General features: G+C 36.3%; 1 protein-coding gene across 31 annotated transcripts in view; it reads left to right on the top strand.

Moving 5' to 3' along the window:
* Positions 1-18,123, top strand: part of TTN (titin) — a 239,112-nt gene that overhangs the window by 19,502 nt on the left and 201,487 nt on the right. For 30 of the 31 annotated variants that reach the window (XM_077785076.1, XM_077785098.1, XM_077785096.1 and 27 more), the window contains 25 exons: positions 20-232; positions 943-1,085; positions 1,756-1,961; positions 2,076-2,306; positions 2,852-3,096; positions 3,827-4,050; positions 4,156-4,320; positions 4,446-4,614; positions 5,113-6,803; positions 6,898-7,179; positions 7,449-7,715; positions 7,855-8,127; positions 8,230-8,493; positions 8,594-8,854; positions 9,369-9,629; positions 10,053-10,316; positions 10,409-10,669; positions 10,823-11,083; positions 11,514-11,774; positions 11,860-12,001; positions 12,091-12,256; positions 12,459-12,690; positions 13,274-13,558; positions 13,646-13,771; positions 15,796-15,984. In XM_077785076.1, the coding sequence (XP_077641202.1) occupies positions 20-232; positions 943-1,085; positions 1,756-1,961; positions 2,076-2,306; positions 2,852-3,096; positions 3,827-4,050; positions 4,156-4,320; positions 4,446-4,614; positions 5,113-6,803; positions 6,898-7,179; positions 7,449-7,715; positions 7,855-8,127; positions 8,230-8,493; positions 8,594-8,854; positions 9,369-9,629; positions 10,053-10,316; positions 10,409-10,669; positions 10,823-11,083; positions 11,514-11,774; positions 11,860-12,001; positions 12,091-12,256; positions 12,459-12,690; positions 13,274-13,558; positions 13,646-13,771; positions 15,796-15,984 (7,082 nt within the window). The remainder of the gene's footprint in view (positions 1-19; positions 233-942; positions 1,086-1,755; positions 1,962-2,075; positions 2,307-2,851; positions 3,097-3,826; positions 4,051-4,155; positions 4,321-4,445; positions 4,615-5,112; positions 6,804-6,897; positions 7,180-7,448; positions 7,716-7,854; positions 8,128-8,229; positions 8,494-8,593; positions 8,855-9,368; positions 9,630-10,052; positions 10,317-10,408; positions 10,670-10,822; positions 11,084-11,513; positions 11,775-11,859; positions 12,002-12,090; positions 12,257-12,458; positions 12,691-13,273; positions 13,559-13,645; positions 13,772-15,795; positions 15,985-18,123) is intronic. The other variant, XM_077785079.1, reaches the window with a different exon arrangement.

Here is an 18,123-nt window from a genome sequence, read left to right as displayed (position 1 = left end):
CACGGAAATCTTATTTCAGCTATGTGGAGACAAAAGACATTGTAATGGAAGATGTCTCTGCTGCAGCAGAGGAAGTATCGGGAGAACCCATACCTCCTTTCTTCATAAGAAAACCCATGGTACATAAATTAATTGAAGGTGGGAGCATTATTTTTGAATGCCAAGTAGGGGGCAACCCAAAGCCACATGTCTACTGGAAAAAAGGTGGAGTTCCTCTCACGACTGGCTACAGGTACTTTGAATACAATGCCCAAAATCCATCTTAACATAATTTTAATGCATATTTAATTGGTAATGTCGTAATTTGATTCCCTCCATTATGCTGAGCCAAATAACATCCTGATTTCTGTGAAATAAGTTATTTTTTAATGTAAAAGTTATAGGCTCATGTCTTAATGTATGACTTTAAAAGGTCATTAAGTTTAAAAATATAAATATTCAAAAGACTATAAAATAAGATCTATTCATATGTTATACTTATAAACAAATCAGGAAGAAGTTTTGTGTTTGTTTTATTCTGTGTGTGCAATGTTTGCATTGTCTCTACGTAAGTCTTGTTGTAGAAAGCAACGTTCTTTCTAGATGAGAAAAAATATTATATTTGTAGGATTCTTGAAATCATATGATGACCCATACTAGGACAAACCGTGTGCACACAGAATATACCATTATATTGTGTCTGATAACTAGACCTCTGAAATTTCAGTACTGGTGTTTGAATCCTATATATTTAGTGACAACAAAAAGACCTGTACTCCAGTTTCAGCATTATTATTTTTCATATGGTACTCCCTATGCTCATTCATTCAGTGAGAATTGCCTGTAAAAGTTTCTCTTTTTGTGCCTTGTACAAGTTAGGAGTGTGTCTAACTGTAACTAAAAGAAAATTTACTAAAAATTCTGTCCAGAATTATAGACTTTTTACTTTTATGTTTTCTATAGATACAAAGTGAGTTACAAAAAAGAAACCGGGGAATGCAAACTTGAAATTTCCATGACTTTTGCTGACGATGCCGGAGAATACACTATTGTTGTTCGTAATAATCTTGGAGAAGCTTCTGCAACGGTCTCCTTACTAGAAGAAGGTACATTTTAGATTAAGGAAACGGAAACAATATTTTTCTAAAATTAACTTCCAAATGGCAAAAAATATTTTCAATTGTGCTGCAAATTCTTTGCAGCTTAGTTTATCCAGTTCAAAAAACATAAAGGGAGATCTAATGGCTCTGTTTCTTCAAGATAAAATATCTGACATAAGGTCCTTGAAGGACTTTATTCTTTGTTAGAATGTGTAGCTGTAGGAACCTTCCTCTGTAGACATGCCATGTTCATGACAAGACATTCAGAAAAAGATGTGGGAAAAGAAGTTTAATAAATTAATAGATTGTTATCTTGAAGGAAAATAAGCTAGTTTAATTTTTTTATTTGTCCTATATAAATGTACAAAAGTTTTCAGGAGACGGAGTCATGGTGAAGAAATTATAAAATAATCAATAATCTCTGCAGATTCTTCCCCTTTGAAAACTAGGACACCCAAACAGTACAGGAAGACTTATACCAGTTTATAAAGCTCATCTTAATACATTAGTCTTTGCATTTTGTTGCTGTTCATATTTATTAGATATTTATTAGCTAAACAGACAGAAAATCTGCTTGACTCACCAAAACCAGTAAAATAAGTTTGTACTTGTTTTCTCCATTCAGTCCAGTGAAAACCAAAAAATTTATCAAAATTAATCTGTTCTCAATTCTTAGCTAATTATGAAGCCTACATAAAATCGCAACAAGAAATGATGTACCAAACTCAAATGACTGCATACGTACAGGAACCTAAAGTGGCTGAGGTAGCCCCACCCATTTCCTATGGTGACTTTGAAAAAGAGTACGAGAAAGAACAAGCTCTAATTAGGAAGAAAATGGCAAAAGATACAGTGATGGTCAGAACTTTTGTAGAAGATGAGGTATGTCTATCCATACTAATTTTGGGTATTGACATTTTACCATATAAATAATTAATTTGCAAGGTCACTATTTGACACAGAAAACTAAACTAATGGTCTTGCTTTTCTATATAGGAATTCCATATTTCTTCTTTTGAAGAAAGACTTATCAAGGAAATTGAACTCAGAATTATTAAGACTACCTTACATGAACTTCTTGAAGAAGATGGAGAGGAGATGATGGTTGATATTTCTGAATCTGAAGCTGTAGAAGCAGGATTCGATTTAAGATTAAAGAACTACAGAACCTTTGAAGGGACAGGAGTTACTTTCCATTGCAAGACATCTGGATATCCATTGCCAAAGGTACCCCAAATCTGTATAACTCTTTTTTTTTTTTTTTTCCCTTGATGCTCTACTTGAAAAAAATCCCTTAATATCTCATTGTCAGACATTCTACATTCTGCATAGGAAACAGTGACTTTCAAAAGGAATCCAGTCTTCTGGTTTGATATCTTTGTGTCTTAATAGAATAGAGTTAGGTTGGTTAGCCAGTTCAGAGGTAGGTTGGATTTACCAATTGAGTTGGTCTTGATTCTGAGTATCTCTGAGGTAGCCCAGACCAGTGGGGAACACAGAAGCAGTCCAGTTGAGGTTACTTTGCCCTTCATCAAAATGGGCTTTATATCTGCTTCTAGCTCCAAAACTTGTCTTTCAGGTTGCTATGTAAACATCTTACACTAGTCTCACCTATTTCAACTAAAAATGTTAATGTTTAACACATATATGTGGAATTGTGATGTTTTCCAGCTGAAAAATAGCAAGTTGTAATGTCTTGTATTTACTAGCCATTACTGGATCTTTGCCTTTGGGAGAGCTCACATAGCAGTCTACTTTTTCTTTCCATGCAGGTGGCATGGTACAAGGATGGCAAACGTATTAGACATGGAGAGCGCTACCACATGGAACTTCTGCAAGATGGCAGCGCCACTCTGCGTTTACCTGTTGTTTTACCTGAAGATGAAGGGATTTATACTGTCTTTGCCAGTAATATGAAAGGAAATGCCATTTGCTCAGCAAAACTCTATGTTGAGCCAGTTGCACCTACAGCAACTCCAGGTTATATGCCAGGACCTGAAGTTATGAGAAGATATAGGTAGGTACACAATCATATCATTTTATGAGACTTCAATCTACTGTGATAGCCCAAAAGCTTATTTTAACATACCCATTAAATAAACTTAAGCTACTGCAGTTTACACGCCTCTAGAAAAGTTCTAAATGCTGTTTTCATGACTCATATAGATTTATGTACTAACTTTTTGTCTGGTTTTCTTTTTTAATAAGCACTGCAGTTCCCAGAGTGCAATAATTCATATGCATTTCATTTCCAGCCACAGTATCAGATTTACAAGCTCAATAACCATATTTATTTGTTAAAGTACTCACATTTTTGAAAAAAATATCTTCTGCACTTCGAATTTTGGTGTGGTGTACAAGTATTTTTTTCCTGTCCTTGAAATACTGTATTTCTATTACAGAAAAATTAAGCATTGCCATGTCCTGTGTTCAGTCTCCATACACATACACACCCATGCACAAACGTACACAGGATTGCACTATCCTATTTTGATCTGTGCACTATCCAAAACCCAAAAATTTCTTTGGTCATAGTGTATCCTAACACTACTCGCCTCTAAAACTGCTGTCAAAAACCAAAAGAAAATTGACTACAAATAATTTTTCCCCCCAATTTCTCACATAGATAAATTGACCAAAGTCTTTAAAATAAATTATGAGAAAGGCAAAGGTTGAACTCTGTTTATCACGTCAGTCCACTGCTATATGACATTGCCATACACATCTGTCTTATCTCTTCCTTCCAGGTCTATCTCTCCACGGTCTCCAAGCCGGTCTCCTGCCCGCAGTTCTCCTTCTCGTTCTCCTGCCCGGAGATTAGATGAAACTGATGAAGGACAACTAGAGAGACTATATAAGCCAGTTTTTGTGCTGAAACCAACATCATTTAAATGTTCACAGGGGCAGACAGCAAGATTTGACTTAAAAGTTGTTGGCAGACCTATGCCAGAGACATACTGGTTCCATAATGGTACATCAGCCTTATTTTCATGAAGAAATAGTCTTTCAAAAAGCTTTTTATGTCTCATTGTGACTGTCTTGATTGCAACTGTTTTCCTTTCATCTGTATCTGCAGGCCAGCAAGTGATTAATGACTACACCCATAAAATAGTGATTAAAGAAGATGGTACCCAGTCATTGATCATTGTTCCTGCAATGCCTGAAGACTCTGGAGAATGGGCTGTCATTGCTCAGAACAGGGCAGGCAAAGCTTCAGTCTCCATGACACTGACTGTAGAAGGTATCTTCTGTATTTTCTATTGTATTCTGTACATCATGTTACTTTTAGCATTCAGATGAGTGGTTCTTATTTAAAACTATGGCCTTGTCATTTCTTCTTGTGATAACTTACATTTGCTCTTTCAGCTAAGGAAGACCTAGTCAGACCACACTTTGTGGAAAGGCTGAGAAATGTCAGTGTGAAGGAGGGCTCTAGACTGGAGATGGCAGTGAAAGCTACTGGTAACCCTAATCCTGACATTGTATGGCTCAAGAACAGTGACATCATTGTGCCTCATAAATACCCCAAAATAAAGTAAGGATTTTTATTATATTTAAATCTGTTGAAATTTAAATTTTATTACCCTTTTATTTAATTTTATTTAAAATATATTATATAAGTTAAGTAGTAATGCAAAATGCTTTCTGCATTTTCACAGAAGGGATTCACTAGGGGCTTTTGCATTGCAGCAAGGATTACAGATATACAATTTTTTGTATTAATCACTCAATATTTTTCCAGCCTGTGTTTTCATATAATTTCTAAAAGCCATCACAGAGATTTACTGAAATTTTCTGTCTCTGATTTTGAAGACCTCTGCAGGCAAAACTACCACAGAATTTAAGATTGGTTTTTATTATTCTTCTCTGTTTGATTCTTAGGCACTGCACTCCCAAACATGAATAAACATAAACAAAATGTCTATTACCTCCAGAGATTTGCCTTTGGAAGCTTTGAACTAATTTGGAAGAAGGACAAAAATTAATGACAAAGAAGGGAAAAATAATTAATTTTTTTTTATATATATTTCAGGATTGAGGGAACCAAAGGGGCAGCTGCCCTTAAAATTGAATCTACTGCCAGGCAAGATGCTGCATGGTATACTGCTACTGCTATCAATAAAGCTGGACGGGACACTACCCGTTGCAAAGTAAATGTTGAAGTTGAACACACAGAACCTGAACCAGAAAGGAAATTAATAATTCCAAAAGGAACTTACAAAGCCAAGGAGATTGCAGCACCAGAGTTAGAACCTCTCCATCTGCGTTATGGTCAAGAGCAATGGGAGGAAGGAGATCTCTATGACAAAGAAAAGCAACAGAAACCATTTTTTAAGAAGAAGCTCACATCTTTGAGGCTCAAACAATTTGGACCAGCACACTTTGAATGCAGGCTTACACCAATTGGTGACCCAACCATGGTGGTGGAGTGGTTGCATGATGGCAAACCCTTGGAAGCTGCTAACAGACTTCGCATGATCAACGAGTTTGGGTACTGTAGCCTGGACTATGGGGTAGCCTATTCCAGAGACAGTGGAGTGATTACTTGCAGGGCAACTAACAAATATGGTACAGACCATACATCTGCTACTCTGATCGTGAAGGATGAGAAAAGTCTTGTGGAAGAATCCCAGTTGCCAGAAGGCAAAAGGGGGCTCCAGCGAATTGAAGAGTTAGAAAGAATGGCCCATGAGGGTGCTCTACCTGCTGTTGCACTGGACCAAAAGGAAAAACAAAAACCAGAAATCGTTTTGGTTCCTGAACCTGCAAGAGTTCTTGAAGGTGAAACAGCACGATTCCGCTGCCGTGTGACTGGCTATCCTATGCCCAAGGTCAATTGGTACCTAAATGGACAGCTCATCCGTAAAAGCAAAAGGTTTAGACTCCGTTACGATGGAATCTACTACCTGGATATTGTGGACTGCAAATCATATGACACAGGAGAGGTGAGAGTCACTGCAGAGAATCCAGAAGGCTTTATTGAACATAAGGTGAAACTTGAGATCCAACAGAGGGAAGACTTCAGATCTGTTCTTCGTCGTGCTCCTGAACCCAAACATGAGCCTGTAGTTACAGAACCTGGGAAACTTCTATTTGAGGTACAAAAGGTAGACAAACCTGCAGAGGCAACAACCAAAGAAGTGGTGAAGCTGAAAAGGGCTGAAAGAATCACTCATGAAAAGCTTTCAGAGGAATCTGAAGAGCTGCGTAGTAAATTCAAGCGCAGGACAGAAGAGGGCTACTATGAAGCCATCACAGCTGTGGAACTTAAATCTCGCAAAAAAGATGAATCATATGAAGAAATGCTAAAAAAGACAAAAGAAGAACTTCTTCACTGGACCAAAGAGATCCCAGAGGAAGAGAAGAAAGCACTTCCTCCTGAAGGCAAAATCACCATTCCAACATTCAAACCAGAGAAGGTAGAGCTTAGTCCAAGCATGGAGGCTCCCAAGATACTTGAACGAATTCAAAGCCAGACTGTAGCCCAAGGAACAGATGCACATTTCCGTGTGAGAGTGGTGGGAAAACCTGATCCTGAATGCCAGTGGTTCAAAAATGGTGTTCAGATTGAAAGGACGGATCGTGTGTACTGGTACTGGCCTGAAGATAATGTTTGTGAATTAGTTATCAGAGATGTGACTTCTGATGATTCTGCCAGCATCATGGTGAAAGCAGTCAATATAGCTGGTGAAACTTCTAGTCATGCTTTCCTGTTAGTACAAGGTAATTTCAATTCTTTTACTCATCTTACTGCTCATCATAGTGTGTTAAGTCTGTTTGGTCAGTGCACTGCTGATTGTTATATATTATTTTGCAGCCAAGCAATTAGTCAGCTTCACCCAGAAGTTACAAGATGTTGTTGCTAAAGCAAGAGACTCCATGGCAACATTTGAATGTGAAACATCAGAGCCCTTTGTCAAAGTGAAATGGTTTAAGGATGGAATTGAGATTCATTCTGGAGACAAGTACAGGATGCACTCGGACAGAAAGGCTCACTTTCTTTCAGTATTAACAATTGATATGTCTGACGCTGATGACTACAGCTGTGCACTGGTTGAAGACGAATCTGTAAAAACCACTGCAAAGCTTACTGTTGAAGGTAAGCATACAACTCAGTACCATGCCATACTTTTAAGGTGAAATCAGCTTCAGAAAGAAATAAAACTATTTAAAAAGACCTCTAACGCCCTTAGAGGTGTGGAGCTGCTTTCACACTTTTGGAATCCAGTATGACAGTTTAGAGATGTATTTATGTAAAATGATTACACTATATATCTATATATATTCCCTTAGGCTCATTTAGTAAGTTTTTTTTTCTTCAGGAGAATCTAATCAAGCTTATTTACAAATGTAATTATTTGCCTTTAGGTGCTGCAGTTGAATTTATTAAAGAACTTGAGGATGTTGAAGTGCCAGAATCTTTCTCAGCTGAACTTGAATGTGAGGTTTTCCCAGAAGACGTGGAGGGGAAATGGTATCATGGTGATGTTGAGCTCACTTCTAGTCTTAAATATGTGATTGCATCCCGCCGTGGTCGCCAGATCCTCACTATTAAAGATATTAATAGAGACGATCAAGGAGAATATAGTTATGTTGTTGATGGAAAAAGGACTCAATGCAAACTGAAGATGAAGCGTAAGCATTTCTCACATTGTCTATATACTATCACTTTTCTATTTTATAGCATGTATTATAGCTTTATCCTGTTGTATCTCATAATGCTAATGTTCCATATTCTGCCTCTTATAAATATTAACTTCATTTAATTCCACAGCTCGTCCCATGGCAATTCTTCAAGGACTTACTGATCAAAAAGTCTGTGAGGGAGATATAGTGCAACTTGAAGTCAAAGTCTCCCTAGAAAATGCAGAAGGTGTCTGGATGAAAGATGGCCAAGAAATTCAGTCAAGTGACCGTATTCACATTGTGTTGGATAAACAATCACATATGTTGCTCATAGAAGATGCCACAAAGGAAGACAGTGGAACTTACTCTTTTAATGTTCCTGATCTTGAGCTGTCAACCACTGGACAGATCACAGTGTACAGTAAGTCACTATGATAATTTTGAAAGTGTGATTTTTAGCTCTTTTAGGATTACTTTTTAAGGACATAGTTTTTCTCACAATGAATATTTTTATAACTTGCAGGTGTAGAAATAGTGGTGCCTCTAGAAGATCTTCATGTAATTGAAGGAACAAAAGCCATCCTTGAATGCAAAGTTTCAGCACCTGATGTGTCCTCCTCAAAATGGTACCTAAATGATAACCAAATAAAGCCTGATGAACGTGTACAAGCTGTTTGTAAAGGCAATAAACAGAGGCTAGTGCTCACCAGAACCCATGCATCAGATGCAGGGCGCTATAAGCTAATGGTTGGCAAAGTGGAAACAAGCTGCAATGTCACAGTTGAAGGTTGGTGTTTCTTAAGATGCACAGTTCTTTGTGAAATTCTTTCTTTGAAAACAACACTAGTGGAAACAATTAATAAATTTATAATTTATTCTTTTTATAGAAATTGAGATTATTAGAGGTCTTCATGACATCACCTGCACTGAAACACAGAATGTGTCCTTTGAGGTTGAGCTCTCCCATTCAGGGATTGATGTCATTTGGCATTTCAAAGGCCAACCCATAAAGGCCGGTCCTAAATATAAAATTGAAGCACATGGCAAAATATATAAATTGACAGTGGTGAAGATGATGAAAGATGATGAAGGAGAATATGTCTTTTATGCTGGAGAGAAGAAAACATCTGGGAAGCTTATAGTAGCAGGTGAGTAGGGTTAAAGTCCAAGGTTTTTATTATACTGTGGTTTAGAAAGTACCCAATGGACTTGTAGCAATAGTGCTGTTCCAGTGGGAGTTTGTCTTTAATTTATCCTTATTTTATGTTCTCCTTGACTTTCCCCTTATCTTTTGTGATTAGTAAAATTTGAGTACTCAAATCTGATAACGTTAATATATTTTGCTAGATCAGAAGCACAGTATGAAACCTATATTATGCTTGTGATGTAATTAATGTAAAAAAGAGGAGGTTTTGTCCTGTGTGTTCTCAGTATACCTGTGCTGATGATAAAATAAAAGAGAATAATTAGGATAGAAATAAGAAACATATTTTTGTGATTTCCAGGTCATATTTTATTCCTGATTTTTCTCAGAGCTTAGAATGACTGAGCATTTCTATGCTGCGAATTAGGACAAAGAATTCCAGCATCTAGTTTTGGTTTCTGTGGGGGGGAAAACTGAACAGAAGCACAACAAAAGAACACACTTTTTCTTCCCAACAGGCGGTGCCATTTCAAAGCCTCTCAGTGACCTGACTGTGGCCGAGTCCCAGACAGCTGTTTTTGAATGTGAGGTGGCAAATCCTGAATCAGAGGGCCAGTGGCTACAAAATGGTAGACCATTAGCTACGACAGATCAGTACCGTGCTGAATCTGATGGTGTAAAAAGAAGGCTTGTTATCCCTGCGACGAAACTGGAGGATATGGGGGAATACAGCTATGAAATAGCAAGCTCAAAGACATCTGCCAAACTGAAGGTCGAAGGTCAGTATTTTTTATAACTAACTGAGGTCTTTGAGACTTATTCCAGCATCTCTCACTCTGTTTTGGACCAGGCCTTAAGACACATGCAAAATAAAATAAATAAAAAACCCCAAACAAACAAAACCCTGAGCCTATCCAACAATGGCAAGAACTAAACAAGCAAATCCCCAACCAACCAACCAACCAACCAGAAAATCCCAAACCAAAAACCCCAGAAACCAAACACTTCTCATGGATACTATGAGTAAAACTGCCATGCTGCGTTCCTAGTGCACCACTTTGCTGAAAACTGTATAAATTGCTATATGCATAAAATGAAGCACCATTATTCAGTTTTATCAGAATTATTATATTTACTATAGGCTTTCATTTTGATCGATTTTGTCAAGTTTTTTTTCTATTTTCTTTCTTTTTTTTTCCTAGCTGTTAAAATAAAGAAAACACTGAAGAACTTGACTGTGACAGAATCACAGGAGGCAGTTTTCAGTGTAGAACTGACCCACCCTGATGTGAAAGGAGCTCTATGGATTAAAAATGGTGTTGAACTTGAATCAAGTGACAAATATGAAATTACAGTGAAAGGAACTGTTCATACACTGAGAATCAAACACTGTGTTGTCACTGATGAGTCTGTTTACAGCTTTAAACTTGGAAAAATAGGAGCAAATGCCAGACTTCATGTGGAAAGTAAGTCATTTTGGTTTGAGTATTTGCTGTAATGTGTGTTTTGAATTCATATCTTACACAGTGCTGAATATTGCTAAACTTTTTTCCTCAAGCTGTCAAGATCATCAAAAAGCCAAAGGATGTGACTGCTTTGGAAAATGCTGTTGTCTCATTTGAACTGAGCGTTTCCCATGATACTGTACCCGTCCGGTGGTTCCATAAAAATATTGAGCTTAAACAAAGTGATAAATACAAGATGATCTCTCAAAGGAAAGTTCACAAGCTTATGCTGCATAACATATCTCCTGATGATGCTGGGGAATACACAGCTCTTGTTGGGCAAATTGAGTGCAAGGCGAAACTGTTTGTGGAAAGTAAGTATTGTAATAAAATAGCTATATGAATTGTTACATCAACACTGAGCAACTGGATCTGACTCTTCATAGCCTGCTACCCTTGTTTTTTTTTTGCAGTCTTCCAAACATACAAACTTTAAAAAAAATGTATCTTTTATCCCCTCATTTTAGGCATACACATTACAAAGACCATGAAGAATATTGAGATCCCTGAGACAAAAACTGCCTCTTTTGAATGTGAGGTTTCTCATTTCAATGTGCCAGCTGTCTGGTTGAAAAATGGTGTGGAGATTGAAATGAGTGAAAAGTTCAAAATAGTTGTCCAAGGGAAACTTCATCAGCTCAATATAATGAACACAAGCAGTGAAGACTCTGCAGAATATACTTTTGTCTGTGGAAATGATAGAGTCAGCGCAACCCTGACTGTAAAACGTAAGTAAAAATTAAATTAACCAGAATATTTTACAGTTACCAGTAATAAGTTTGTGTTAACAAGTGGACTTAATGAAATTCTGACATAACCAGCAGACTGTAGAGGTGTTTTTTAACACTAAAGAGCCTCAATAACATTCTTTAAAGGGATATAGAAGTGGTGAACTTGAAAGTCAGATCCTGTGTTCTCCTCTTTAGGCAAACATACATAAATGCCAGGTCACTGTAAGAGACCGAATTTGGATTCTATGTAATTCAGTAATTGTGGGACATTTAATTGTAATACTGATTCTAAACACAAAATGTACCTTTTAGTATTTCCAAAATCATCTTAAAGAAGTTGAAACATCTCTAATCTTGTTAACATGCATTTAAAATAAAGTAAAACAGAATGGAAAAAAGCAAACCATGTCTATTCCTTTCCTTTTAGCCATCCTAATTACCTCCATGCTAAAAGACATCAATGCTGAAGAGAAAGATACAATAACATTTGAAGTCACTGTTAATTATGAAGGCATCTCATATAAATGGTTAAAGAATGGAGTAGAAATAAAATCGACTGATAAATGCCAGATACGAACTAAGAAGCTTACACACTCCCTCTCCATAAGGAATGTACATTTTGGTGATGCAGCAGAATATACTTTTGTTGCTGGAAAAGCAGCTTCATCAGCTACTTTATATGTAGAAGGTATTTTCTCTCTCGATTTGTATGTTTAGTGATTTCTCGGGCTTAAATAACATCACAGCACTCATTCTACTTTCTTCTTCTCTAGCTCGTCATATTGAGTTTAGGAAGCATATTAAAGACATCAAAGTGGTGGAGAAGAAGAGGGCTATTTTTGAATGTGAAGTATCAGAACCTGACATTCAGGTCCAGTGGATGAAGGATGGGCAAGAACTCCAGATTGGTGATAGGTAAATTATTGCTTCTACACCATAATAACTTTTGGTGTGTGTTTTCCCACATGAAATCTCTAGCTTACTTTCTTTTCTTATGTGCTCAGGATGAAAATTCAGAGAGAGAAATACGTCCATCGTCTCATCATTGCTTCCACAAAGATGTCTGATGCTGGTCAGTACACTGTAGTAGCAGGTGGAAACACATCCAGTGCCAATTTGATAGTGGAAGGTCGTGACATTCGTATCAAAAGTGCCCAGAAAGATATTCAGGTAAGACCTATACAGATGAATAAATATTTCACAGTTTTGTCACTCAAAGAATAATGCAAGGGAAGAGCAACAATATCTAACCAGAGAGAGTCACAGCACAAAAATCTGTAATCATAAGGTCAGAACCTTCACCTAAGAAACTGGAAAGTGAGACTCAGAGGAAAAAATCAATATTACTTCTATTATTTATTCTTTTTCAAAGGTCATTGAGAGACAAAGAGCTGAAATTGAATTTGAAGTCAATGAAGATGACATTGAACCACAGTGGTACAAGGATGGTATTGAGATCAACTTCCAATATGAAGAAAGATACAAGTATGTGGTGGAAAGGAGAGTTCATCGAATGAGCATCTTTGAAACCACTTACTCTGACGCTGGGGAATATACTTTTGTTGCGGGACGGAATAGGAGTTCTGTTATTCTTTATGTGAATGGTATGTGGCCCCACAACCAATGTTTTGACTGTATTTATTACTCAGTGGTTTTGTGGTTCTTATATGCCTTCTCTGGAATTCTAACCCTTCAAAGAAAAAAAAAATTCAAAGAGATAATTTGGAACACTACTGAATTCTTCATGTACATAGATGTTTCTTGCCCTATTGAAGTAGCTGGCTAGTGGATGAAAATACCATAGCAATTCTTTTCCCATAGTATTTACTTAGACCAGAAAATTCTTGAGTCTAAATAAAACTACTTTGTTCATAAGGCCAGATATGCCTTTCCAGAGGGATCAACCTAACAATTCTTGTACACATTTTGCCAGAAACACTAACTTGTACAGATTTTGCCAACACAGCTAATTACATTAAGGCACTTGCTGCTAAATCACTCCCCCTGTATCAAGGGTGAGGGCAGATTTTTATGGACACAAAAGATTAGGAATTATAAGGGCTTGTTTTGTTTGTTTAATTCTTTGAAAATAGTTTTCAATCACTAATAACATAAATAATTAGATTTTTCTCTCTTTCCTTCCTTCTCCTATATCTCTTTGCCACTTCACTTCCCTTCAATTTTCAGCTCCAGAGCCACCCCAGATTATTCGGGAGCTAGAGCCAACTACTGTGGAGTCTGGCAAACCTGCCCGCTTTTGTGCTATTGTATCAGGCAAACCCCAGCCCAAAATTTCCTGGTACAAAGATGATCAACAGCTTTCTCCAGGTTTCAAGTGTAAATTTCTTCATGATGCACAAGAATATACTCTATTGCTGATAGAAACTTTCCCTGAAGATGAAGCAGTGTACACCTGTGAAGCAAAAAATGACTATGGAGTAGCTACAACTTCAGCTTCACTTTCAGTCGAAAGTGAGTCTTCCATGCTCTTAACAACATCTGTGAAATGAAATTTTCATTCTTGATCTTTACAAATCACCTTTTTTTCTTTTTCTTTAGTCCCAGAAGTTGTCTCTCCAGAGCTAGAAATGCCAGTGTATCCACCTGCTGTCATAATACCACTACGTGATACGGTTACATCTGAGGGACATTCTGCTTGTTTTCAGTGCAGAGTTACTGGAACAGGTGGGTTTAATGACATCCTATACATCTTTCCATCTCTCAAAATTTTTCATCTTGAACTCAGGAAAAAAGTTCAGCAATATATGTTCTCAGATCAGTCTTCCCCTAGAAGTACAGATACTTGATACACACACATAGCCAAGTGTTACTGACAAGGTTCAGTTAAGCACACCAAAGCATGCAAGTATTCAACTGTCATAAACATATTAAGTGTTTCTAAAAAGACCAGTTTGTCATAATTTCCCATAGCTTATCTTTGGAAACTTCTCAGCATCTTAAAAGCTAACTGATATTGGAGAACTCTATCAGTGAGTAAGACGAAAAGTTTCATGGAAGAAAAGCAGTACTGCATCAAATGAACATGAATTTCTGAAGACACACACTGTCATGCCCTTAAGTACACTAACTGAAACTGTGACTCAACCTTTCTCCAAATATTTTAAGTATCATCCTGCAAATACTAAACAGTGGTTACTTAAAAAGTGTTAGCTAATTTTCTTTTTAAGTGTAGATTTTGCTTAAATAAGTTTTTTGATTTAGATACATAGAATGTTACTCTGCAATTAAAGTATCTTTTTCCTTACCACACTATCAAATAAAGCTACTTTTTTCCACTTAGCAAATGGCCTTGAGTACGACTACTAGTAAAATATTCACATAGTAAATTGCAGAGTAAGATCCAGTTCACAAGCCAAAGAATTTAAAATTATTTCGAGACAAACAAAACTCTAAATTAAAAAATAATCCAATGTGACAGCTCTATAAAAATTAATATAAATTTGTTTTACATATATATATGCAAATATATGTAATTTGTATTACCATCCCTTGAAATAAAACTCCAGGGTTTTTTTATTTTTTTAAAAAGCTTTAGTAAAAATCTGATTCTGCTTCAGAAAATATATGTTGGAAATACTGGTCCACCCTTTGTGCAATACATGCTAGTGTAATTTTTTATTTAATATACCTATATTTATGTGAATATAGAAGCTGCATTTACAGCACAGAATATAAGGATCCTTTAATCTAGATCACCCATTGTAGAATCATTTAGGTGGGAAAAGAACTCAAAGATCATCAAGTCCAACTCTTAACCAGAACTGCCAAGTCCAGAAATAAATAATATTCCTAACTGCCAAATCTCCATGGCTTTTAAATGCTTTCAGGGACTGTGACTCTACCACTTCACTGAGCAGCCTGTTCCAATGCTTGACAACCCTTGCAATGAAGAAATTTTTCCTACTGAAAATCTCATTTATTGAATACTCTATCCAAATGCATTTGCACACCTCTTACTTATAAAAACCTTTTATATTAGGTTAGCTAACACATGATTGCAAGTACAGTTGTTTAATGGTAGGCATTGTGCGGCTGGCTATTGAAAATGCTCTTCTGATAACAGTAATAGCACACTATTTGAGTAGCAACATATGATTCATAATGTAGTACAATGACGGAGACAAAAAGCTGAAGTCTGCTTCAATTCACTTTTATGTCTACAAGAATCTATACAAGTAATACATTTCATATAGGAATATATAATTCTTTCTTGAGAAATATTACAAGTAATATTTGCAACAAAAAGAGGGAAGGTGCTGTCCTTGGCAGAAGAACGTGCTGTTTTAATTTCTTAACCTGACTAGCTCAAGCTAGATATTTTACAGCCTGTTTAATCATGTAACTGTAGCAAAATCACATTTTAAAAAAGATACTTTCTCTGACTTTAGCCATACCAAAATAGTTTTAAATTTTTACACTAACAGAGTTAAGGAAGAATGATTTTTATTCAATAATAGATCAGCACCAGAATCAGTTTTCACATACAAATACTTCCAGTGCACAAATCAAAATCTAAAGCAACAAGTAGGTCACTTTCCACTCATCATACTTTACCAGAATAATACAAGGCACATTTAAAGTTAGAAGTTTGAGTTTAAGATTTTTGAAAGATATAAATATAAAAATAGTGTTTACTTGCTATTATAATATCATAACTTAGACCTTTTTGTTTTCTTTTGCCTGAGCAGATCTGAAAGTGTCTTGGTACAGCAAAGAGAAGGAGATCAAGCCATCACGTTTTTTTAGAATGACTCAATTTGAAGACACTTATCAGCTGGAGATTGCTGAAGCTTATCCAGAGGATGAAGGGATCTATACCTTTGTGGCAAGCAATTCTGTAGGCCAAGTGACCAGCACTGCTACCTTGAAGTTAGAAGGTACACTGTGCCATTAAAGAAGTTGTCTTGTTCAGGTCATGTTCCAATAATCATCTTAATATACACTGATATCAATGTGCAAGTTGTTGTCTGTCATGTCTTTTAACTCAATTAATTGCTGCCATTTACAATGTCCACAGCATACATTTTTGTCTCCAAAATATATGTCATGAACAGAAAAAGATATTACAAGATTTTTTCATGTTCCATGCCCCCTTTTCATTTATTCCAGTCTTAGAATCCATGCACCAAAGATCATAAAAACTTTCTTTCTAATGGAAATTTTTTGCTTACACATTCTTTGATTTGCCTTGTGAAGACAATATAGTAGCTTTTGTATAAAATAGATTACTTTGAAAATTTTGAAAAACGTCTCAAATAGAGGTATGTAATGGGTACTTGGGTAACTGAAAAGAAATACTTTGCATTCATATGAATTAATGAAACATTGATTAAAATTTTACAGCAGAAATACTGTTTGGAAAATTTGCTGTTCTATATAGTTCTTGATATTATTTAGCCATAAATATTTTGTTTTCTTTTTGCAATAGATTTTATAAATGATGAATGAAAATAATCCATGCTGTTAAGTTGTGATTTAGGAAAAAAACTTGAATGAGAGAGAAAATTCATTGTAGTGTAGGGTAAGAAATTAAAAGTTGGCATGCTTCTTTTCAGGATTTAAAAATGTTGAAGAAGTTACATCAGAGTCCCCTTGGCATGTTTCTTCATCTGTTTCACTTAAGGAGGAATCTGTTGGCCAAAGGCCCACCTTTATCCAGCCTATTTCAAGCTGCAGGGTATGCAGCGGGGAATCAGTCAGATTTCAAGCTAGAGTCTCTGGCAGGCCCAAACCAAAAATCCAGTGGTTTCATAATCAACAACTCATGTTGCCAAAAAAAGACTTAGTTTTCCACTTTGATGAGTCTACAGGCACAGCTATACTCATAATAGTAGATGCTTTCTTAGAGCATGCTGGCCAATACTCTTGCAAGGCAAGAAATAGTGCTGGAGAAACAACTTGTACAGCTACACTTACAGTGACTGCAGAAGGTAAAGCCCCATTTTTACTTCAAAGGGATTCAATTTGTTGCATACCACACTTTTATGCTCTTACTAATTTTTTCCTTGTTTCACACTTTTTCTTTCCCACCTAACTTTAATAGTACCCTCAGTAACCCAGCCACTCTCATTTCTTGTCTTTAAGCTGTAACATTTGGAAATTTTCAAGTTTGCATCTCAATATAGGTCAAAGAATAAAAATGCTTTAATGAAGGCATCCAGGGTTTTAAACAAGTGATTTAATGATCTTTATAGCAGTAACTGAGGTATTTTGCACTATTCTGTAGGGGAAAAAAAAAAGATAAAAAAGAAAATACCTCCTTTTAAAGTGCCAAAAGTTTCCAATACTAAAATGGACTACTTTAGTAAAAGAAGAGACAAGCACCAACTGAGTATCAACTGCATGACTAGTCTAGGCATCACTTGTCATTCATACATGTGAATGGATAACTTCTGTGTCAACAGAGTAGTACGTCTGGCATGCTGTGTTTTCAAATGAAGATCATTCATTTTCATCCTCCATGCAGTTTGATTTTGTTCGGAGCATGGCACAGTAAAATTCTTTAGATACTAATGTTGTTGTTTTTGTTACTTGATTACACAGTGCAAGCCCTAGATAGGCAAAGTTCTGGGAAAGATGTAAAAGAGTCTATCCGGTCACAGTCTATATCAGAACTTCATGTTTCTCCTCTCACAAAGAAGAACATTGAAACTTATCAAAAAGAATTTAAATCAGTGCAACAACCATCACGGGAATTGCGTGTGCAGGTTTTTGAAAGTGTATCAGAAAGTTTGACCATGGAGGCTACATCAACAGAAGAAATTAAAGCCATGCACACATCGGTCCATTCTCAAACATCTCAGAGCACCAAAATCTCTATGATGACCTCTCAAGAAAAGAAAGATGTCCCTCCAAAGATTCTCTTGCAACTCAGAGACCTAACTGTGAAATGTGGTGACACTGCTCAGTTCATATGTGCCTTAGAAAATGAATTCTATGAGTTTCTTTGGGCTCATGAAGGTAAAAAGATAGAGCTGTCTGAAAAATTGAAGATATCACAAAACGGAAATGTTCTT

This window comes from Lonchura striata, chromosome 8 (genome assembly GCF_046129695.1).
Source record: "Lonchura striata isolate bLonStr1 chromosome 8, bLonStr1.mat, whole genome shotgun sequence".
Lineage (NCBI taxonomy): Eukaryota > Metazoa > Chordata > Aves > Passeriformes > Estrildidae > Lonchura > Lonchura striata.
The sequence above is the reverse complement of the archived record's forward strand: the minus strand, read 5'-3'. Positions and strand labels throughout refer to the sequence as shown.